Here is a 25,678-nt window from a genome sequence, read left to right as displayed (position 1 = left end):
ATTTATTTAAGTTATTTTATATGTCTTGGTCTTAAAATACTTCAAAAGCTTTAACTTGAGATATTGATAGTTTTCATCAGTTAAGTTCAAGATAAAGCACACTGCTGAATCACGAATCAACGATAATTACCTATCTGCAATCAATGATACGTAACTCTATATTTATTTAAGTTATTTTATATGTCTTGGTCTTAAATACTTCAAAAGCTTTAACTTGAGATATTGATAGTTTTCATCAGTTAAGTTCAAGATACTGTATCGCTCAATCATAAAGTATAAACTTGTATTATATCTTGGATATGGAATTTAGTTTTAAATATATTTACTTAATTCTAACTACGTTATTCTATTTGTTTTGACCTAAGAACCTTCATTGAAATACCACTCCCATTTCATTAAAGCACACAGCTAAATCACGACCAACACAAATTGTTAAAAAAATTGAGTTCTTTATCATCGATTTATATCCAAACGATCTTGCTTGCAACCTCAACAGTACTTTCATAATTATTTGCAAATACAGTATTCACAAATTATGCTATCCAATGACCTTTTAATTAATAAAATCGGTTCAGTAGAACTGTAGATTTAATTGTACAAAGCTTATAAACAACATCTTTAATTCAGTATTTTCTCACTACTATACATTTGGAGGTTGCTTAACGTTTTTGCAAATAACTTTGAAATGGCGAGGAAATCGACCAAAGTGGAGCGTGATATTCTGAAAGAGAATAAAATTTCCTACAAATTACCATTATGTATTGCTTGAAATTACAAGAAATACATACTGTTTCATTAAAAATTAGTGTAAAATTATACATATTGTAATATTTGATAGATATATTGGCATTAATTTGGCTAGTTACTGTTATAACGTAAGTTATATTTACCTGAAAATATGCAGAATTGTAAGGCCCTAATGTTGTTCAGATGGGTTTTTGTTTCCCTTGAATGTGAATAATGCGAATCCTTCAATGCAAGTTTTGTTAAGGTTTCTTGGATGTAGTCATGTTATTTTAATATCACTTGACTTTTATGAAAACATATATAATGTCCTTGCCGTACCGGTTTAATTCTGCATTAGAGGGGTTTCCTTTGCAAATCATCCTAAAGTTAAGTCCGTTTTTCCTACAAAATAGTAGCACTTTCGATAACATCCTTGTTCATTGTTTGTGGGAATCTTCATATTGTAGGTGTTCTTCTTTTATATAGGATGATAACGATAATATTTTTAAAAAATCTCGATTTCTGCTACTTGGTGGCGTTCTATGACTTTCCTATGTTTCCTTGGAAAGCAATTACGACCTTTAAGGGCAGTTTATGAAATAATGGATAGTTTTGCGCTAGTTTTCTCGTCATGACGAACATTTTAAGTATATGGTTTATGGGGGTATGACTTGTTTTGTATGGCATAGTTGTATGCTATGTATGACTATGTATGGCATAGTTTTCACAAAAGTTCATGTGTACTTTGGGCTTTATATTGATCAACTAGTGGCTTGTAGGGACATAAGTCCCTAAAAAGCTCAAATGTAAAACAAACTATTGTAATATTTAAACAAACTAAGAATACAATTATCTATGTGTCAGAATCGATACAGTGCTACAATAATACATGTACTCATATTAGTACCCTGGCCCAGTTATTATTTCTAATATTATAGCTCTACTCCTTTTGTAAAGACACAACTGAATTAGTGTAAAGGCTGCCCTAGTTTCGTTTCTGATCAACATAAAATATAAACTACTCTCTGTGTCAGCTTATGTGGTGGGATTCCTCCTAAAGCTGTGGTTGACTTTATACTCTCTTTAAAATTTGCCAATTTAAACGTTCAGTGGGTTCATAGTTTGTTAAGACCATAGTAAAGTATTTATTTGCTAATCCGTTATAATTTTTAAGTTAATAACATAGCGCTGTCTGCTGTTATGACGCAATGTACAGATAGCCGACAGCTAAGCCATATCAGCTATAGTCATGTTAATAGTATATTATTTTTCATTCAATGGATGTAAATTTTGTTTGAAAACATTTTACCGTTTATATTATTTATTTAGCCTACAGTTAAAAAAGCTAATCATCGACTGATTACTAACTCTTTTGCCATTGGTTAGGGTTCCATTATCATGTTAATGAAACCAATCAAGAAAACAAATTCATCAGCAATTAATATAGGTACATATTTTTGGTTAGTGAAACATGAAGAATCGAAAACTACCTCCAGGGTTTACTGTTATAGATTCTCTCTTCACTATCTATATAGATTGTATATATATATACAATGCATGTTGGGCTATATTATTTTAACCTTTTTTCCTTGGAGCAACAGACAGTAGATACCTGGTTAAAATTAAAATCTACTCCAAACAATTTTATTTTTCCGCCCATTGGAATTTGTTATAGTAATTAATGAAAGGAATATATGTATTGCCTGTACAAACCTATTTCAAATTTTATTCCCAGGTTATTCTCTAGAGTAACTGTTAAGGTTATTCCACTCGATACAAAGTATAGATTAAACACTACAATTACGTGTCAAATTAAATGTTATGAAATTTAAAACAAAAGTTTTGAATAAATTTTCAATATATGTTTTGAAATAAAAACAAAACAGAAGTTTTCTAACTAATCTTGCATCGTTGATTATTTAGTCAATGGGGCTATTTCATGTTAAACATTTCTTCAGCACAACAATAACCTACTAATGTGAAGAAATGTAATCAAAGTAAAATAATTTTGTAAACTTCGTGAACATATGTTTAAAAAAACCAAAGCTTAAATATTTCAGCCATTCTACTTCCATTTACTTTGATTTTAACCATCTCCCACGATTCTACTAAATTTCATGCGCTTGGCTAATTTACATACAAATACACAAATTTGCAAATTGCACAGTAAAATTAATTTCAACATTCTAAGACATAACGACAAAAGTCTCAATTGTATGTAACGTCATCCCTGGTTTTATATAGTATACAGTACATTGCAGAATTTACTGGCAAACTAGTTAAATTCAAATGTAATATTGCTTACTGGCTTAATGATAAATCACGATCAGCTGTATTGAGGTAAACAAAAATCAACAGACAAATGGCTTCTAATGCTATTCTTATGGAGAACATTTTACGTTATATCATTGACTAAGTCAAAGGTTATGTCTAATTTTGTGTTAAAATTTGGGGAATTTCACTATTTCTCCGGGATCGAGACCTTTAATTTGAACCCTCTCCCGTCGTTCTACGACTACCCAGTCGCCCACAATTTTGACGCAAAGAATCGGCTTTCGTAATTAATATATAGATAGATATTTAATTTCCACAAAATCAGTTAATGTAACCAATGCGTTTCGTTGAATTGAAAAACAAAGAACACAATTAAATTAAACAGCTGATGTAAACAATATTATGTTCATCGTAAGGATAACATGGGAACTTAATAAAAAGCCACTGTGGCAGAGGCCAAGGGACTTTTTCAAAAATTTTAGGCCAGTTTGCAAATCTACGCAACACGCTCTTTCCAATGAAACGTCAGTGGATAAAATCGGTTTAGAAATGGTGGAGGATTCAACCGACAAACTTCGTGTTCGCGTATTAATTATATAAATTTCATATGTGCATGAAATGTTGGTGTGAAACCAACTTGTATAACTTTAAGCTAAATGGTTTAAGTTACCTGGCTTAGTCAAGTGATCCTTCTTCAGTATTACACTACTATAGTTTCGGACTTGAAAATAAGTCCATCTTCAGAAAACGTCAATAGGTCATCTAACCAAATTGGTTAGATGACCTATTGACGTTTTTGTTAACCTGAAGATGGACTTCCAGAGGCTACCTCACCATGTATACCTTTGAAGTAGAGGCTATATTTATTCCCTAAAGGTATCAAACGCCAGCTCCTGATCAAATCTTTTCTATCCCTTTAAAGTTTGTTTCGTGTTTTTAGTCTTCACGTACAGAGACTTAAATCACAGACAATATAAAAATCTTTGTATTAAATTGTTAGCAATCATAAATCGTGGACAGAATCTTCCACAAAAGATAAATACAATATAGTTTAACACCCTAGAACTCCTTAAAAAAATATATTTTGTTAAGGCTTCGTCATAATGTTAAAAATACTCAATACCACAACAAATTCATTAATTTTACATATGTAAACGTTGATAGTTGTATGCGTATTGTATTTTAATATATCTTCTGTATACATCTAGTCCTCTATATTTTCTGTGAACACAAATGCTTCTGTATACACTTTTTTGCAACTCACAGTAACTGAGAAATATTCTAAACTGGTGAACTGTTTTTATAAATTTTTGCCATTATTTCTCAACCCGTGCTTAAAAAATTAGTGACTCGTGGATGAATCCAGATACAAAATTTAATCTAAATCGGACCACAGGTTTTGTCTGTAGCTCTGTATCTGGATCATACAAGTGTGTATTATATAACATGATCAAATCACATAGTCAAAATATGTTTTATTCTATAACTTTTAATTTAATTAAACATAAAAGTCATGCTCCCTCCATTTTTAAAGTATTCAGTCCAAAAATGTAATAAATTTACTTGTGCATACATATTTATTTTGTTTTAATAAATAATTGAGGTGATGCAATACACTTATGTAGGCAGTCGCAGCAGTCGAAGCCGGGCATAGCGCCTAGAGTTTCACGAACGCAAACCGCGCAACGAGTAGCTAAATGAGCCGTAGAGTAAGTGAGCCATCTAATATTTTGAAGAGGGTTCACTTACTCTACGGATCATTGTGCCAATGATCTGTAGTGTAAGTGAGCCATCTAATATTTTTCTGCAGGCTCGTATAGTATACGAGCCTATTCCTATAATTTATATTATTCATTATTTTGGCTCGTATACTATACGAGCCGATTCCTGAATTATCAAATAATTCGTAAGCTTGGCTCATAGTCACTATGATCTGTAGAGTAAGCGAACCTTCCTACTGTATTTTTAAATATAATACACGAGGCTCATAGGCACAATGATTTGTAGAGTAAGTGAACCCTCTTCATTTACTTTTTATTTTCGATAGGCTCGTATAGTATACGAGCCTGTAGTGCAAGTGAACCTTCAATATTATTTAAAAAGCTCGTATAGTCTATGATCTGTAGAGTAAGTGAGCTGTCCCCACCAATTTGAGTATTTTTTTACGACTTGGGTATAAAAATAGTTCTTTTCCTTTTGTGGACACTCGCCAAGTATTACACAAATAGCGTTTGTATAACAATTATTTTAGCAAATTTCCATTTCATTATAGGGAATATACTACTACTGTAGGTCTCATGGTAAGACTTGGACCCAGGACCGATTTACTTTTTCGTTTTGAGGTCCCCAGAGGCCAAAAACACCATTCGTTCAAATTCATATATATATAATTCCGTTAGCATGATAACTCGAACAAAAATTATCCGATTTTGATGAAATTTGGTATAAATGTGTAAACCTACATTTATTCGAACGAGTTCGCGAACCTGCATGATCGGACCATGGGAACGGGGGTTTATGTGGAATTTTATGGGGTAAATATGGGTTTTTCCAATTTTTGACCCTAAAAACATAAAATTTTGGAATTTCTTTCCCAACCATTTTGTAGAGCTTAAAAAAATAAATAATTTAGTATATTGAAGCATTGTTGTATGCCTAATACCTTTGCCTATTAATACAATGGTAAATGCTAATACTTTCGGAGAAAATTCAAAAAAATGCAAATTTAAAATGCCATGTTATTCTTATGGAGAAAATGAAAACTGTTGTAGTTTACTTGATTATGGATATGTTGATTAAATTTGGCAAACTTCTTTATTTCATCCTATACTATTGACATTTGGTCAAAAAACACTGTTTACCTTCCCCGTAGCAGCAAACCTAAGCACTCGTTAAATCTAATGTTATTTAAAAATTGGGAATAAATATGTCTTATTTATGGAAGTATTTTAGTAAATATGTAATCAGACAAGTTGAAATTCGCTTAGTTTGTAGGTTTGCTGCGGCGGGGGTATTTATACATTCCTTGTATTAAATAATAGATTTATTGTGTTAGGTTGATTTATGATAGTGTGATGCGTTTTGTCATGAATTCAACCCCGTAATTTTATTAAGATTTTTTTGTTGAGCACATAAAATAAAAGAGGAATTCAAGCTCAATGATAGACTGTACTAATATTTTAAAACCTGTAATACATAAGTTGTAGATATAGTTTATACATATTAAATTATCATAAAAATAAGTTAATTTTTTACAACAACTAAATAAGGGATATGAAAAATAAAATTAGATTTATTTACTGGGTCTTTTATTCAGCAGTAATGGGGTTTTTGTTATGCAATTAGTTGATATAAGCTTTATATAAGTTTTAATATTAAAAAGGGAGATTAGTTTTTACATTCATAAACAAGTTATATGTTTCCTTATGACTGAACCAAACTATGACTACAACTTTTTTATATAGTTACGAAAATCATCATCGAAATTTCGGAAGGGGAAAAATTAGGCATTCTTAGCCACCTTGGATACAAGATACATTCTATTATTCTATTCTAATCCACAAAAGAAATTCATAGGGAGTAAGATATTTTCACTCCCTCCACTTAATCACAACAGAAAGATAGCAAGTCACGTATATAGTGGCGGTGCGCCGCTCCGTAGCGTGACAAAATAACTGAAGTGATAGTGATAGTGATGCATTGCAGTTATTATGCATGGTATAGCAATGGTCCCATGTCGAACAGGTACTGTGATGTCACTACTTTCGCGGCAAAGAAGCACTTTCGAGTTCTATGTCTAGCACCTAGACATGAAAGTACTAAACCTCGAACATTGCATTAGTAAAACAACTATCATTCTGTTTTACTTTGGTTTGTGAAAACTAGCTTAATGATTTTATAGAGGCTTTAGCAATATTTTGCCATGACTATAGCCATAGCATGAGTGCCATAACATCCAGTGGTATTTGAAAATCTGTCAATAATTTGTTGCTGCTGAATATTCGACACTTTATCTGCTCTTGGATTGCCATTATATATATTACTCTCCAAATGCCATTGTAAAATCTTTATCTGATGTATACTGTCACGAGTTTATTTACTTTACAATTTCAATAATTACTGTAGCTCTTGACTTACCTTATATACATATACATTAATATACACGCCCTCCTGGGGGAGCGTCCCTAGTCTATAGTGGTAGAGCTCGGGACTTCGGTCTCCAAGGTTCCGGGATCTAATCCCACCATTCACCAATTAATCTATTTTATCTCAGTGAAAATGCTGCAGCACCCTCTGGATTTAGCCTGAAGTCCTGAAGTATTGTGGAACACAATTCCCAGGCTTAAACCTAGATGAATAAAAAACTAACCGCCCTTCTCTCCTCCCCCCCCTAACTTTCACAATATTTTAGTAGAAACGCCCCCTTTAGCTCTAGCATCATATAACCAGACTGTTTACATAAATTAAACTAGGAGTTCCGATCAAGATCGCCAAACAAACATAATAGATCCGCATATAATCGTGGATTCTATTTAACCCGTCTCAAGTCCAAGACCAATGACCGACATGGGTCAAGGACGTTCAAGGACGCTCTCTCTCTTCCTGTTCCTGCGACACGACCTCACATCTTCCACTCTGATGTACACCTGCTGGCCGATCCTTCTATATCACCCACTGACAAGTAATATTTAAAAGATATAACATACTCGCTTACATGTCATCACAATAAATCAAATAAGGATCAGGTTGTTTACAGCATGCTAATGTTGGACTACTATTTGACCGTTATGTAACTTGCTCGACGAGCCAGTTGACCAATTATATGTTAAATTAATAAACACAATATATTTTCTCCAATTTCACCTAGAGTGCGTTTATGTCTACTTTATTTCTTGTTGTTTTACCCAGTTATCTAAAATACCAGTACAGTTTAGGGTAATTGTGGCCCAAGGCAAGGGCGGTCCTAGACATATATTTTGGGGGGGTCACTTGCCTGGGGGGTATTCCATGGGGGAAAATTTGGAAATAACGTGCTAAAACGAGTGGTTTTGAAGCTATTTTGAGGGCCTAGTTTAATGTGTTCAAGCTTCCCAGTTTATTTAAAGGTCAAAGAAATGTCTAAAAATAAACTTGTATAATGTCATGTTTTTGCATTATTGAGACTTGGGGTTTTAATATCAAAGGAATACCGCAACATTACAACGAATGATGAGTTTTAGGTTAGAGTTTGTAATTAGTTCTCTCATTCGCCACAAGTGTAAAGAGTTAAAGACTACAATGAATTTCAATTTGGCAGAACGATTTGCAATAAAAATTATTAAAGTTCCCCTGGTATAATAGTTTATATATAACAAATATTTTGGGGGGGTCATGACCTCCCTGACCCCCCCCCCTGGGACCGCCCTTGGCCCAAGGCCAAACTAACCCAGAAGACCCTCGTCATTGTACCTCGGACTTGTCACGATTGTGAACATCTCTCGAGATCACAGGAACTCACAGGAGGATCGTGGTGAATTATTAATTTTTGATAATAAAAATTGTTCTTATAAGATTTTTTGACACAGGGTCCCCTTTTAGCTTGGACTGGTAAAGAAAACTGGCATTAATTTTGCCAACATAGTCTACAAAATCGACAGGTAAATCGTCATTTCCGTATAGTAACTATGGACAGCACGTGTAAATATATCTATAGGTTTTTAAAGTGATTTTCATTTATAAAACACAAATACGATAAAACAGTAAATTCAAATTGTAGGCCTATACATTTTCCGACATCGAATTTATACAATCAAGGAAACACATTAAACACAAAGATTAACTTAGCTTTAGATTCTGTTTTTTTGCTGAGGCTCGGGAATTCTAAGAAAAGGTTATTAGAATTACAAGTCTCACTTTTTACCAGTTAAGCCAATAGCTCTGATATTTCTCTTCATGCAAGAAAGAAAGACCTCCTGAGGCGGTTTGGAGAAATCCAGCGACGTGTAAAACGGCTTTCCATCCTTTCTGCTTCCTGTGACATTTATTTACGATTACCATTCGCTTGGCACGTTTCTTTCCTGGATGAACCTTTATATACTGTAATACTTATCCCACAATAAAAACTAATAACACCCCTGCCACAGCACACATGCAGTCCAACCGAATTTCCATTTGCCAGATTGGATTGTCACTTTAGTTTTTCCTTAAATATTTATATATTTCATATTTAAATAACAATAGATTTAACGAGTACTTATACTGTGACAGAAAATAAAATAAAGTGTTTTAGTGAAATGTTGATACGGTAGCTCAGTATAAAATAAATAGATTTGCCAAATTTTATCGAAATTTACCCATAAACAAGCAATAGGGGTTGTACAATTACGTCACACATGGGTTTAGTTCAATTGCGACAACTAGTCAGACGGATCTCTAATTAGGCACTTCAATAGCGACTATTGTTGTTGTCAAAGGTGGTTTACACTTGATAAAAGCTAATCTAGAAAGAATATTGAACATATAAAATTTAAATATTCATACGCTTGCATCCGATAGGTAATTTTAGCCTAGAAGTAATAACATAACAATCGCTCAACAAATTTTTGGATATACAAAATAACCTCTTCATTTTCAATATTCTGACAAGTACATAATTCCGATGTATATTTGAAAATAATCGATCAAATAATTATAGTGCAAGTATATGCCTTCGCCTGTAAAGTTCATTGGTTCATTTTTTAAGTATAAAAATATTATACAGCATTAAAATAACATAAAAACTTATTTCCTACATGGATAATTCGCTAGTTAAAATTGAAATAAGCCAAGCAGTTTTTTTATTTTTTTTTTTTTTATCTTTGGGTGTGCAGGTCCTTGCCGATTCGTGTGCGTTAATATGAATATCCCAGTAAAAACGTATTACGTATCTACAGCCTGTAAGGAAGACAAGTTTCTACTTTTATCTAAGTCCATCCTGTAGAATCTCCGAAATCGTAAAACATACCTATCAATTTTTAGTATTGCAAAATAATCGACAATCAACTTTACAACAGATAAAATTAAATATTCTTTTTTTAGTTGAGAGACAAACGTAGTGAACACACGATGTAGGCCTGCTCGAAAGAGAAAACAAAAACGACACGTGTTATTTAAAAACGAGTTGAGAAAAATACAGTAAGAGGAATGAGGAGAGAGTTCGAGGAATTAGAAAGAACATAGAACCACTGATTAGAACTCAGAATGATATATGACAGTGCGTCAACAATGAAAGCAATACGATACAAGATTCTGGATGGATGAATAGTTTGAAGAAGGAACAATATAACAGGACATATCTACATTTGAAATGCAAGAGTTGACGTTATGATTGAGAGGCCTGTCCTATACAAGAAGCCAACAAGAGCTTTCGTTGTCATTTCCATATCGCCAATCGTCTAAATGTCTAAATAATAGGGGAGGCGTTAATAATTAGACATTTCTAATTTTAAGGAAGGACCAGGAAACGGATTATTAACTCCTGAGCTCAATATAGACAATCTTTTCAGCCAGATTGAGAGGGTGGCGTTCATAAAACTTCGGATTTCAAACAAATAAGAATCCTATCCAACATCAAGTTAAATTATTAGGCATTGAAGTTTTCAAAAGAGGTTCGAAGATGTCCATTATGTGTTTAGTCCTTTTGACCCTTGGTCTAAAAACCTATAGTCTTAGCTTGGACGTGCTTGGAGGTAGGCAAACTTTAATGAATTCGTGTTTACAGGAATTTGATTACCTACAACGGCAACAACAATTAGGTGGGAAGCACTTTCAACAATGAATTTCTAATGTTAGGAGACCTTGAAACTAACTCTCCATCAAATTTGATGCGAAAGATAGTAGTAGATTTCAAACAGTAACCTTTATTATAGAGTAAGGAAAGTGCACAAAATAGCCAGAAAGTCTATAACCAAGAGTTGTAGAGAGGTACAGCGATAAATACTGTGATATGAAAGCTGGAGGGTACACCACAGTATCCTCCTTGCTATAAAAGACAGAGTTCATCTGTCCTCGCGGACTTCTTCAGATGAGAGGGAAAACTCACGCACAGTACCGATAGAAGCATAAACTTTGTGAGTACAGTAGTAGTAGTATATAACCAGGCTCACGTAGTACGCGAGTAAGGCAGGCTCACATGTTGGTAAGTTAAGGCAGGCGCGGCATCGTTTGAACAAGTGACACCATTATTGATAGCTGCTTTCACTGGTTGAGACTGGACGTTCAGCAGATTTGAACCAGTTTGTCTCATCTGCGGCTCTGAACTAGTTTGAGCTCTCTGTAATCCACACATCTGCATACTTTCGTTGGCTTGTACACTCTTATATCACGTCACGATAAGCCTTGGAGGGGGTAAAACTACTAGCTCAGTGAATAGTTAAGTCATGAGTCCGTCATTCGTCTTACGGCAGAAGAATGTAAATATGACAAGTGAAATAAAAATATGAGCGGCATAGACTTTCTACCAAGTTACTTTTACTTTTTCTTGAAATGCCACTTCAGTGATTTAGTTGCGATAACTGAGAAAGCCGAATTCAGCAAACACAAAATTCTGTGTTGGCTGGCTGGGATCGACAGGAATTGATAGTATTTCTAGAAAAGTTTATCCGCTGACTAGACCAACACACTGCCCACTTGCTGTTGTTACAATTCTTTTTACTCTTCAAGGAGTAATAGAAATCTTCGGATATTCCCTTTTTGAGTCCCAAAAAAGAGAAACATACTAACACACACTATAGACTTATTGTTCCCTCAGATAAATCTTAAATTTAGATATAACCAAGACACCTCTCATAGCGCGTCTCGTAGCTCATAAAATCCTTGCTGGAAAGAAGCTGGCGTTCCAATTATACGTAAGGTTATAGAGATGGAGATGAAGATGTAGTAGATCATTTTTACGACTTTACCACATCAATGTTGTGTAATGGGTGAATGGATGCAATGACACCTTTGTTACTGACTAATATCAGCTGTTTCTTAGCCTGGATAATTTCAATAGCCCAAATGTTCAAGGACTGCTGGGTTCATTTTTAAACCAAAGGCTTATGGGATCAAACTGGAAACCTGCTCCTACAACCAAACGAGCGTTAAATCCACTCAGCTGGGTGCTGAAACGTGCAATTGATTAAAATTAAAGTAATTAAATTGATTTTAGATAACCTGTTTTGATCTCTATTGATAATATCTAATGTTTTTCTAAAATATGTTGAAAAGCATGAAAACTGGCAGGAGAATATGGAATGAATTCCACTATTAAAAACAATTAAGTGTTGTTGTGCTGAGTGTTGAGTATGCATAGCCTCCTCTAACGGAATAAAAAATGAGGGAACTATTTGCGGATAACAGTTTTCTCCTTGAACATCGTACATTGAACTAGTTGTTTAGACTGAAGATGAGACTTGTCTTTATCCCCAATACAGTAATGATGTTCCCACAAACTAGCCTAGTTACTCTAGATTTATGTATCCGTCTTTAGTCCTGGGAGCGAGTGAGGTACAGTTGAAAGATTATTTTGATTTGTGGCGGTTTCACCGTAGGCTATATGAGCATATTTTTTTTTAAAATAGGGTGTAAACCCCAGATAATCATTAAGTGTGTAAGTTTAAAAGTGATATGCTACCCATAAACAAAAACCTCCTCTAATAAGGCCGCGGTGTTGGTGCGTGACAACAGCCGTGCTATTGTCATGGTAATATAACAGTAATTTAGTAATTAATTAACAAACGTGTAAACATAAACATTGCGCATATGCTACATTGTGAATTACGTAGTGCAACAGCTGTTTTGCTAGGCCGGGACTGCAACGTTGCCACTTTTGTCTCGCCCCGGCCTTGTATTGGGTTTTTGTATTTTGCCAATTTGGGAATTTTATTGGTATAATAGTTCAGTAAAATTCATTATTTTTTTAAGTTCCTGCCACATTGGTTTGCATTTACTATCAACTTACTCGTTTTTTAACCGCATTTCGTCTCAATGTACGGTATGTAAATTATTAAATAAAAAACTATTAAATAAATAAATGGTATCGGCAATCTGACACATACTTTCTCCCATTAGGGTGGTAACAACCTTTATCATGGGTAAGCGATGAGAGTACTATGATATTTAATAGGTAAAATCACACACAAGATTTGTATGTAAAATGTTAAACTCACCTTTGGGCCAGGGCGTAGACAAATTCTATTTGTCTATGGTCGGGGTGTCTGATCTGTATTCTTGGAAATTTACCAAGCCTTTTTTGTGTATGGTAAGTGAAAACGATATACATAACACATAGGTTTTAACTGTAAATTAAAATTGCTATATCATTAGTTTTAAGTAGCTAACATTTTGTTTAATCTTTATACACATTTTAATAGTACGCATGTAAAAACAAAATAAATATACTACAGCCCAAAAACTAAAACGTCTATGGCAGCAATCCGGTTGCATATATTTGTAAAATCGTGTAAACATATTTTCAAAACAAAAGGGAATTTTCATTGAGATCAGTACCTACTTAATAAAAATAACATTTACTTGACGTATAGGATACTTATATTTGATGCTACAAGGAACACAGAATGAAAATTTTAACAAAATTTTGAAAACATTAAATTATACAAAAATATTTGCGAAAATGTATGAATAATACCGTACAACAATAAACAAACAAGGATTCATTTAAGCTTCGTATGGATTGTGTGGCAACCATAGAGTTTCTTTAGTAAATATTGCTAACCAACTATGTGGAATACAAATGTAAAGTACTAAATTAACCGTCTTTTTTAAATAATTTCAATAGTGAACAAACGTTTTTCAAACCATTTTAAAATGGTAAGCTGAAGTTAAAGAGCCTAATTCAAAAAGATATTTTTAAAATCGTCTATCCATGATTGGGTGAGAAATTTTTGGGAAGATTTACGAACTCACATGTATAAATAAAATATACAACAACGTATATAACACATTGTTACACATACACATTTTAAAACACCACATCGCTCTTGTGGACCATACAACGAGAAAATACAGTCTTCAAACACCTAACCATAAAAACTACGATGATAGCTTATTCCCTATAGGAAAGTTAGCTAAAAAAAATAATAAAAATATAAACTCAAAATAAACATTTAGTTACTGAAGAAGCGGCATGGAGTGAAAGAGAGGGAACGTCTGGAGAAAGGGGAGTATAAGAGACGCTGATGACCTACTTGCCTTTTAGTAGTGAGACCTTGAACCTGACAACAACCGTCACTACCCATCACCATGCAGGTAAGGTGTGAACCTTGATAACAAGTACCTTGATTGTAAACTTATAATTTAGTATAACTATCGAGGATCATCTAAAAACCTTGATGGCGAGAGTGAGGCCTTGAACCTGACAACAACCGTCACTACCCATCACCATGCAGGTAAGGTGTGAACCTTGATAACAAGTACCTTGATTGTAAATTTATAATTTAGTATAACTATCTACGATCATCTAAAACCTTGATGGCGAGAGTGAGACCTTGAACCTGACAACAACCGTCACTATCCATCACCATGCAGGTAAGGTGTGAACCTTGATAACAAGTACCTTGATTGTAAACTCATAATTTAGTATAACTATCGAGGATCATGTAAAAACCTTGATGGCGAGAGTGAGACCTTGAACCTGACAACAACCGTCACTACCCATCACCATGCAGGTAAGGTGTGAACCTTGATAACAAGTACCTTTTATTGTAAATTTATAATTTAGTATAACTATCGAGGATCATCTAAAACCTTGATGGAAAAAGTGAGACCTTGAACCTGACAACAACCGTCACTATCCATCACCATGCAGGTAAGGTGTGAACCTTGATAACAAGTACCTTGATTGTAAAATTTATAATTTAGTATCACTATAACTATGGATCACCTACAAACCTTGATAACAAGGAGTTTTTTTAATAGTGAGACCTTGAATCTGTCAACAACCCTCACTGTACACCACCATGCAGGTAAGGTGCAAACCTTGATAACAAGTAGTACCATTAAAGAAAATTTTTAATTTAGTATAATTATTAAGGATCATCTAAAAACCTTGATAGTAAGATTTTTCTTCTAGTAGTGAGGCCTTACGGTTGTTCCATCACCAAGCTGGTTGGGTGTGAACCTTTATAACAAGTACCTTTATTGCAAATGTATAGATATTTTAGTTTTACTACAAAGCATAGTTTAAAAAAACCTTTAAAGCAAGAGTGTTTTTTGTAATAGTGAGACATTGGTACTGACAACAACCTTAACTATCCATCACCATGCAGGTAAGGTGCAAACCTCGATAACAAGTACCTTGAATGTAAATTTATAAATCTTTTAGTTTTACTAATGAGCATTATCTAAAACCTTGATAGCAAGAGTCTTTGTAGTAGTGAGGCATTGAACCTGACAACAACATTCACCACCAATCACCATGCAAAATTAATAATCAATCAAGGGGTTTTCAACTTGATAACAAAGACCTTTGATTGTAAATGCATACAATTTTTTTAAATATATCCTACTTAAAAAGAAACCTCTTTTACTTAACCTTAGAAAGTTTTTTTGTATCATCCCTTGAGACAGGTTGAACAGTAAAACACTTTTTGCAAGCATAAAAAACATTAGTGATAGTGGTTTAAATACTTAAATACTTTACTCTAACAATCGGATTGCAAGAATAAGGTATTTAAACCACTATCACTATTTATTATTCGCAATCCGGAGGCTACTCACACCACAATGAACATAAAAACACCTTTGTAGCAAAATCCTTTTGAAAGTTTGAAGATTTATATTTTACTAGATGCTCTAAAATTCTAGTCTTAAATTGAAAATATTACTACGTAGTTTAGCAATTTACTTTTGGGACAATATGTATACGCACTTTCAATAGATTCAATATAGATTCAATAAGAGATTCAAATATAGATAGATATAGATGGATTCAATATGGATTCAATTCATGACTTATTCCTGTCTCGATCCCATGGCTAAATAACCCATAAGCTTACGAAAATTATTTTATTTTATTGAATGGTAAAACCAAATTACAAGGTACGACACGCATAATTAAAAAATACTTTGACAGCAATTTTGATTACAACTTCAAATTATGTATTTTGTATGAGTAGTACGTGTTTTATCCCGGAAACTACCGGTTAATTATTGTAGTTCTACCATCGAAAAGTTATACCAAAACTATTATTTTTAACTAAAAGTTGTTGTAACGGACTTTTTATTATACTCAGTCGTCCATGCCCTTTTGCAAAGCTTTGGTAAAGCTACTATTAGAAATTACTATTAAAAATCAGTTTCTTTAACTATATTTCATGGTTTTGTTAGTAATGATCATCGATGTATAATAACTCCCGATGTAGAGTTATTATACATCGATGGTTATTATACTCGACTCGACATTTTAAATCACTTGTTGACTTGCCAGTTCATCAACATTGTTGACCGTGCCTTCAACTGGCCTCCCGCAATATTAGTAGTGGAACCTTGATAAGAAGACCCTCGATAACAAGTGGCCCTTGATAACAAGTGTCATTTTCAAATCCCCTTAAAATTATTTTACCCCTAATCGCATGTTATTAAAAACCTCGATAAGAAGTCAACTTGATGACAAGTCTTATTTTACAATCCCCATGAGAGTCTCGTTATCAAGTTTCTACTGTACAAAGTGTTCGCAATACAGTTGTATATAGAAAGAGATTTTTATTGACTCTCGACTGTCCCTCTCTGTAGACTATAGATAAACAGTTTATTTTCAATGTATTACTTATAGAAACAATTAGTTTTAAACTTATTATTCTTGGAAATACTTTTTAAAAGAACTTTGTAATTGAGTCGGTATGCTACTGCATTACATATTTCAGGTTCCGTTCAGAGGTAATAAAAGTTATGTACATAAAATAGGTTAAAAATTATTTTTATAAAACATTAAAACATTGAGTTTTGTTAAAAAAAACGTTTTTATGAATACCGTACTGCTGCTGGCAGGTACGTCTGGTATACTTTGGTACAGTTTCGTCATTTTCAAAAGGTTTACTGTTAACAAAATGTACAGATATTATTTTATTGTTTTCACAGAACTTTAACCATTCTGTTCATCCGATATAATCGATTTTTTTCTGTGCTTTATTATTATGACTGCAGCTAGATTTATAATATTACTAATGGAGTAAGTGAAACCATTTCAAAAAAATTTTCCTATTTCTGTCAGTATCTTTTCGCAGCCTAGTAACGTTACGTTACCCATGTTTAATGACACAATAAATTAATTGGTTAGTTGGTCTTTAAAAGCTAGTTTACCATGGATAAGGATTAAATCGTTAGTAAATAAATCTTTACTTACGATTGATTGTAGTACTGAAGTTATTTTCTATTATCAATAATTTTATTAACACAAGTAATACCATATTGTGATATTAGCAGAGGGTAAACGTGCATAAAACTAGATACATAACTATTTGTGTTGTTTTAAATTTCTAAAATATAAATTTGTCCCTCTCAAGCTTTAAACTATAGATATAGATTAAACGTTGGGCTTATACTCCACACATCTTGGGTTAGTCTATGCTTTAACTTAAGTCAAATAACCCATTTGGCTTTCTATTGACGTGACACTAAGTATTTAATGTCAAATGTATTCACAAAGCACCATAATTAAGAAAATAAATCAAGTATCAAGTGGTAATTGAAGACTTGATACTACTGGATTAGCGTCAAATTGTCCTTGAACATCCAATGTCGCAGCAATCGAGCAAACGCCACAGCCACACTTATTAGGAAGGAGGAGAAACGGCGACGTGATTTGGTTGGAGATGGCAGTGTTGTAGTTTGTATTTGTAGTAGACACTGGCACACTTACCACCACTTACCACTTACTTCCACCATAGATAAAACATACTCTTCCACCGACGAAGAGTTGGAAGTGTAACCAATAAATAAATCAACTGTTCATCAAAAAAATGAATGGGTCTAAAAGTAAACCTACGCTATCAATGGAATTTTAGCCTAAAAAGATGTACTTCAAACTCTCCATTAATTTTAGATTGGACATTACCTATACGGGTTTTATTTCGTAAAGGATTTCGTAAAGGAAACGGGTAGTAAAATTGATAAATGAAAAGAAAATTATATATATTGATTTCTAATTGACAAATATTACTTGGGTGAATAGTATATAGTAAAATTATTTCCTAAAGAAAATTTTATTATCCCTACTGAAATGAAATGAAATTTCTTTCGTACTCCTCACGCGTAGCCTACCCCTACGCAGTTCACGTGAAGACTAAGTAAACAAACGTCAATATTTCAAAACCATTTTGTAAGAGGTTTTTACAGTACATTATTACAATGCCTTTAGAAGAGGGATTTTTCTCCAAGAAAAGTCCTCAAAGCTGTGGACGTATGCGTTGAAGGTGTGCTACACAAAACGTCGGATCACGGCAATAATTAACCAAACCTGATAAAAAATATTATTCGTGTTGATTATGTTTTGGGTATTTAATCATCGTAAGTGAAGTGTCTTGATATCACATTTCGTTTTGATAAAGACATTATCAAAGAACTCGCACACTGAGGTTTACGAGATTTGAACCCTGGGCGAACAGAAGTCCCGCGCTCTATAGGCCGCGCTTTATAGTTTACATGCCCCATGGTGGAAGTAAGTCTTCCACCATGTATATGCCCTGCCCGTGAGATGTCAATAAGATTTAACTTGTTCTGGTAGCCGCTTTATTCCGCACGACACTCGCACTTTCGCCGGTCGACTTGAGGAACCGGTCCATTCCATCGTTCCTTCTGTCGCCCGACGTTCCGATTCTACGATTCCAGCTGACACGGATAGACAAAGACGTCCTGTTTTTTCTCCATCTATCACCGTTGTTGACCTCAAGACGACAGTCACGTGACAAACTTGTCTCGAGTCTCGAGTCTCGGGTCGTGCTAGGAAGTGAAACTACAGTCGTCAGTGGAACTCGTTAATAACAATCATCATTGGGTAGACAGATTGTCTTTACAATTGATGAATTAACAGTCTGTCAAGGGCATCGTCAGGATATTTTTTGTAGGGGGGGGGGGGGGTGAGTCAGATTAATCTTATGTATTTAACTATCTGATAAACTAAAATATAGGATGCACTTTTTTGGATCTTGTGATCAAAATATTTATCAAGAAAGATTTTAATTCACAATGATTGAAAAAAAAAAAAGTTTGTTTAGGGTCTTTGGTCACCTCTGCTGCCTTTCCCAAAGCAATCTACAAGTGCCTGACGAGTCTAACACTAATCGTAGACAATATTGTACATTAATTATTCTTACTTTGCAGGCCTGTCTTTGCATTGTCGTGTTTGGAACAGTCCTTTTGGCCTCAACAGACGCTGGGTACTACAAGCGCCCTCCTCCTCCCAGCAAGTTGCACTACCTTCCCAAACCACCTCACCATCTTTACAACAAACCAAACTTTCACTCCTATCGTCCCGCACCCATCCACGCCCCTCGCAACCCCATCAGACCTCCTCCTCGTCCTTACATACACAAGCCGACTCCACCTTCGCCTCCACCCTTTCCGCCAGTCTCTTGGAAGTCTCACAACAACTTCCGGGCCCCAGTGGTAAAGGAGCAGTTCCTTTCTTCTCCTCTATCTTTCACGCCCGAGGTCACACAGCATTTCCTTCAGGATGATGATAAAGGACCCATCCACACCATTCCGGCACCCAACCTGAGCCCGGCAGACAAGCCACCTAACTTTGACCAAGAGCAGCACAACCCAGCACTGAATGCTGTGCTCAAGCATGCGGCTGAAGCAGTCAGAGCCAAACCTACCACATACCAGGTATGGTTGTTTGATCAAATTTATTTGTAATACGTATTACAATAAAGATTTGGATCTTTATCTTTTTACAATAATTATCTTTATAATAATATCTTTATCTTTTTTTTTTTGGAGATTTGGATTTGGATCTCTGATTTGGATGACATTGTGTCATCCAATATTTTGATGTTATTTTGTTATTTGAAAAGAAATTTCAATTTTGACAAAAGGACATTAATTAAGGCAGATTATATCTCTTTAAAGTGCTTATATCTATTTTACTCTAGCATGGGAGCAGGGCCAGGTGGCTGTGGTGATGGTAGTAAGTCAGCTGGGTCGCTGAGTGGTTATAGTGCTCACCTAACAATCAACAGGTAGCCAGTTTGATCCTAAGTAAAGGTCTATAGCTTTTTGGTGGTTCACAAACTGGGTCAAGCTAACCTTGATAATTGTGCTTAATAATTCAATGGATGGGCGTAGAAAACAGCTGATCGTGGTTAGTAACAAAGCTAGTTCATTCATTCTACATTGATCTTGCATCCCTAAGCAGATTAAAATACACCCCTTGATTGTGATGATACCTCAAAAGTAATAGTGATAAGAGATATCTTAAGATAATTTTTCATCTCTTAAGTACAGTTCAACACTAAGTTACACTAAGGGTTAAGTACAGTTAATTGAACTGTACTTAACATTCTAACCGAAAAGCTTTTCTATATTTTTTAGTACCTATAACCTCAAGTAATGTTGTTTCTTGCTATTTATTTTACAACACGTATTAAATTTCTTTAGGTAACTGAGGATCCAAGTGTCTACAAGCCGTTCTCTGGAACCTCCAGCTACTTCGCCCCCGACCCTGACCCCAGTCTGCCTACCATAGAGGTGCCTCAGACCAAGGACCCTTACTCTGTACCCAGCAATGGAGTCACACCCTTGGACCTGTACCAACAACAGGTAGCAGATCAGCAGGGGCAACAATATACTGATGGTGAGTATGGTCATTGATAGAAATAGACATCGCGTTCCTAGGTCTACGTTCAAGTCGTAAACAGTTTTAGATTAATTAACGTACGTTGTTGAATTGAGTGTAGAGTGTATTATCAATTATCAATTATCAATCATTAAGATGGGTACGCCACTTAGGTGCGTATTTTAACCTAAATATGAGTGAAGGATGAGTGTAGAATGGTGTGAGATGTACCTACAGAGTGCACTGATGTCAAGTACTAACTTCTGTCTTTCAAATCAAAGCAAACTAAACTGAAGTGACAATAACTTATTATGAACTATAGCATCTTCTACAGAAAACAACACTTTTTGTCTCCTACAGCATTGAAAATAAAAATATTAGGAAAGAATTTAATTTTGACAGTAGCGCATTTAGTGAGTGTTCTTTTAACTATTTTGTAATTGAAAAAAAAAATGGCTAGAGCTGGTCCATAGATGAGCATGAGATCGAGATCTCTAATTCAGAATCCAAAAGTCAGCGATAGAAGAGGAACATTTATAAGTGAGTTGAGAGGTCTGACTTTCTATTTGCTCTACTTGGAGTATTAAAAGGTTTATCAGAAATTTCTAACTTTGAAAAAGGTTTCAATTTTGTAAAACTCAAGTCATGTTAATTCCACATATAGTAGAACCATGATAACAAGACTCATATGAGTTAAGACTTGTTGTCAACGTTGACTTCTTATCGAGGTTTGCAATAACATTGTGATTAGGGGTGAAAAACATGCTGAAACCCCTTGGGCTGTAGGTCTGCCCCTCCTACAATAAACACAATACGGGGTAAAATAAATTTGATGGAGAAGAGAAGAAGAATTCTAGGTGATTTGAAAATGATACTTGTTTTCAAAGGTGACTTGTTATCTAGGGTCTTCTTATCGAGATACAGTAACTGTATTTTTAAACAATTTTAAATTTCTGATTTCTTACTTGGAAAATATTTGGTTTAATTGTTCAGTTACTTGTGGTAGAATGAGGAAAAAATACAACTAATAATATTTTTATCAATATTAATTTTACGGTGTTTCTGATCATATCCTTAGGCACCAAATAGTATTTTTATCCATAGTTACAGGCAACTAGGTATCTTAAAACTTAAAAACATATCACGTAAAGTGTACACTTTACGACCCTGACCTTTAGAACAAGCCTGACAAAACGGTAGTTTTCCCTCCAGAAAGTTTTGTTGGGTGACATGCAGCCTGATGGGAGACAGTGATGGTCAAAACAACCTGCTCCTGACATTTAGAACTTTCGCTGAGACTCCAGCCCACATTTTATTCAGACCACTTTCACTAAATTATAGGTAGTAATCTTGGCTATGTCCTTGAACAGTGATACTTAGTTTCAAGGGCATGTTGAGAATGTTGGAATTACTGTAATATTGCTATCTACGTTTATGAAGTAAATTGTATAATGTAGTATGTATTTATATAGGTTTGTTCTTCATGCTATGCATTACAAAGCTGTCCATCCACTTACTGTGACATTTTGGAAATCATTCTATGCCATGATGAGTTGATTTCTGCCTTATTACAAATATTAAAATATGCCCCTGATATATTCTAGTTGCCTTTTCAAACTTGTGAGCATGATTTTATTGATGAATTTAAATCTTGACCTGAATGAAAATAACCATACTTGCTTTGATTCGTTTTGACAATTTATTTATTTTACATTACTAACATAAACAACCACCAATTTGTTTAAATACTTTTAACAAATTTTAAATAGTTTCTCATGCATCCGGTTTCACTCTTTGTTATGGAATTTTGCCTAGAGATTAGTTTTCATCTAAAAGAATATATCTTTGGTCATTTGAGGCAAATAAACAGACTGTGATCAAATTTAAATTTGTAACAAAGATTTTAAAAAGGTAAGTGTCCAATGGAAGGAGAGAGTGCTCTTGCACTCAGGACTCAGCTGTTTTGAAGGTGCAACTTGATTTTCAGTTGTCTAACTCTGTATTTATCTTCTGAACTTTAACTTGATATCAATATTTGAAAAAGTTATAAAAAACTGGCAATCAGTCGTCAGTTTTTTAGCTGTGCACGTGCTTTTAATGTTTTTCTGTCATGTTTTGTGCTGTATTATTTATTAAACTTTGACGCAATGAATTTGTAAAAATCCCATAAAAAATGTAGATAGTGATTTAGTTTAGTGTACGACTAAGCACTTGACAATGGAGTTAATATCTCCGAAACGGCCGTAGTGCTATAGCTAATCAGGACTGAGAAGACTGTAAGTAGCCTATATATATATTTCAATTCTTTACGCCAGTGAAATCGCAAACGCTATCAGTAATGCTGCTCCAACTGTCTGTTCAGGATCTGTAAGTGGCAGCACGCTGAGTCCTCACGACCTGTATCAGCTGCTACATAATGCTCAACAACACCAACAGCAACAACAACAACAACAACAACAACAACAGATGACACCTCAGTTGTACCAGCAGTATCTACAAGCTGCCTCAGCACACCAGCCAGCAACCAGTGAAGTCTTTCAGCAGGTGTTTCAAACTGGACTACTTTACCCACATTATCAACAACAGGTAATGCTATGGCCATCAAGGGTCAATACAAATGATTTAGTTTTAAATTTATTAACCTAAAATATTTGTATTTATGTGTCTGATCAATGTTTTTCTTTCTTCATCTGAAATGATGCTTTGCAGCTTTTTTAGTTCATTGGTGTTCAGTCTTCCTATTATCTATTATCAGATTTTTACCATTCTTCAAGAACAAATACATTGATAGACAACCCATGTTTTTCGTCAACAATAGTGAGCCATGTCACACTGGATATTTTACGACTATGCCACTGGTTGGAAAGTAACTAAAACATAACTACATTACAACACTTACCTAGCCAATATTGGAAAATCACTATAGAAAACCCACACAGAGAATTGTTTGATAGTAATAAAAAAAAACTGTAACAAAATTATTATTGTTTTCAAACAATAAAAAATGCATATTCCATGAGTAAATTCTAAGTTCAACTAGTAAATCTATGTCTTGTCACTTATTTGATTGTTTTTTTTTTTAATATTGAACTGACTCCACCAGCATCTTAATAGTAGTTTACGCAACAATTGCACGACAGGAGTAGAAAATTTAAAGTACGAGCCTTGGCGAGTGCTAAACACTAATCGCACCACTCAACAATTAAATTGGCCTGAGCAGCTGATAAGTTGAAGTTTGAATCATTACAATTTTACTTATTCTATCTTTGAACCTCATTGAAAGTTACCCGTGTTGTTATGAGTAAAACTATGCTGTTATGAAAGTAAACAAAACAATGCTGTTATGTGAAACTTTTCAATTCTAAGAACTGAACTAAAACGGCTGCTTTAAAAACGGTCGTAGGTAAAACTATTAACACTAAATTTCTGTGATTCTTTAATATAATCAAGAAATAATATTTTACAATTACTATTACAGGTGACTCACTTCTCTCCACAAAACTTCCATCCACAGTTTGAGAACTTCAACTACAACGAGCAAACGCAAGAGAGCGCCCACGGCTCCGACAGTTTTCCATCCGCCTCCTCAATCAATGTTGGTGTAAAGCGAGCAGTCAACAAGGACACTGGTTCGGGAAACAGCGCCAACAGCATCAAAGACTATCTGGACAAGACACAAGTAGAGTCTAATGAAGTGGGAGTCATCAGCAACCAGGTGGACTATGAAGACGAAGACAGTACAGAGACCATCGAGAAGGAAACTTTCCCAAACTTGAGAAATGTTTATTACACGTCTCTACCAAACAAACAAACAGCAGACGCTCTAGCAACTCTAGCAGCTGCCGGTAGCATCAACCATCAGATGTCAATAGGTCCAGGCAACATCCAAGCGAGAGAAGAAGAAATGAGGAAACAGAAGATGAGGGAAGAAGAGTTGAGAGCTGAAGAAGAAAGGAAACGGCAGATAATCAGACATGAAGAAAAAGAGAGAGCGAATGAAATCAGGTATTACGAGGAGCAGAGAGAACAAAGCAGAAATCAAGAAATGCAAGAGCAACAAAATAGACAGGTTTTCAAAGATACAAGCGACAAGCAAAATTTTAGAAATCAAGATGAAAGGGAACCACAAAAGAGCGGTAAAGAAAACCAACAAGTCTTCACAGGTTCTGATTACAGTGAGGAGGAAATAATGGAAACTTCAGATAAAGACCAAAGAAATACCAACAGTCACATGCCAATAATTTCTATGAGACCGTTTGATGGATCCTATAGAGAGGGAGCTGACAAAGAATCACAAACGGAAGAGCAAAGTTACGAGGATTCTGATGCTGACTATTCACAAGAAGAGGTTAAAGAGATTAACAACGCAAACAAAATGACTCAACCTCCACCAACTGAAAAAACTGTCAACTACAACTCTCATCAAAACCAACTTCCGTTCGGTGCCAAATTAAGACCAAAACGAGTTTAGAAATATTTTATGAGTTTTGTACAGTACCTAGCATTTTATTTATTTATTTTTTAGCTACGTGTGTGTGATGAATCGAAAAGTGTTGTCCTGTTCTGAAAGAGGGATATTTCTACTGTACATATTGTAATTAAGTAATCATGAATAAGATTGGAGTTCCCCAGATATTTTATGTAGGCCTACATTAATTAATAATGTAAATTTTTACAATGCTATTTATTACACTCCACAGCACACCAAACATAAAATAAAACTTTACGCAGATTGTGTGTTGTGGATATAATATTTTTGTATACTGTAGTGATAAAATAAATTATTTTTTATAACTATTTTAAATGGAGAGTCTTGTTTCCTTGGATAAGAATCTTCTAAAAATGAATTTAAACTCAACAAAATTTTAAACCAACTGACCATCATTT

At 34.4% G+C, this 25,678-nt stretch overlaps 2 protein-coding genes across 2 annotated transcripts; both read left to right on the top strand.

Moving 5' to 3' along the window:
• The first annotated feature begins 14,642 nt into the window (after positions 1–14,642).
• Positions 14,643–20,164, top strand: LOC129002754 (uncharacterized). Its single transcript, XM_054430794.1, has 3 exons — positions 14,643–14,684; positions 19,336–19,842; positions 20,120–20,164. The coding sequence occupies exons 1-3, from the start codon at positions 14,679–14,681 to the stop codon at positions 20,162–20,164; spliced, it is 558 nt and encodes a 185-aa protein (XP_054286769.1). The 5' UTR covers positions 14,643–14,678.
• Positions 20,165–23,233: 3,069 nt separating this feature from the next.
• Positions 23,234–25,595, top strand: LOC128983238 (alpha-protein kinase 1-like). The gene is made up of 2 exons (XM_054402466.1): positions 23,234–23,377; positions 24,270–25,595. The coding sequence occupies exons 1-2, from the start codon at positions 23,258–23,260 to the stop codon at positions 25,260–25,262; spliced, it is 1,113 nt and encodes a 370-aa protein (XP_054258441.1). The 5' UTR covers positions 23,234–23,257; the 3' UTR covers positions 25,263–25,595.
• Positions 25,596–25,678: the final 83 nt, after the last annotated feature.

Source organism: Macrosteles quadrilineatus, unplaced genomic scaffold (assembly GCF_028750875.1).
Source record: "Macrosteles quadrilineatus isolate MER2022 unplaced genomic scaffold, UCM_ALF_1.0 Scaffold_1__1_contigs__length_201487025, whole genome shotgun sequence".
NCBI lineage: Eukaryota > Metazoa > Arthropoda > Insecta > Hemiptera > Cicadellidae > Macrosteles > Macrosteles quadrilineatus.
The sequence above is the reverse complement of the archived record's forward strand: the minus strand, read 5'-3'. Positions and strand labels throughout refer to the sequence as shown.

Coding starts and splice junctions, on each gene's coding strand:
- LOC129002754 (XM_054430794.1), top strand. Junction 19,843..20,119: donor CCAAACCTACCACATACCAG/GTATGGTTGTTT, acceptor GCATGGGAGCAG/GGCCAGGTGGCTGTGGTGAT.
- LOC128983238 (XM_054402466.1), top strand. CDS start 23,258: ATGACACCTCAGTTGTACCAGCAGTATCTACAAGCTGCCTCAGCACAC. Junction 23,378..24,269: donor ACCCACATTATCAACAACAG/GTAATGCTATGG, acceptor TTACTATTACAG/GTGACTCACTTCTCTCCACA.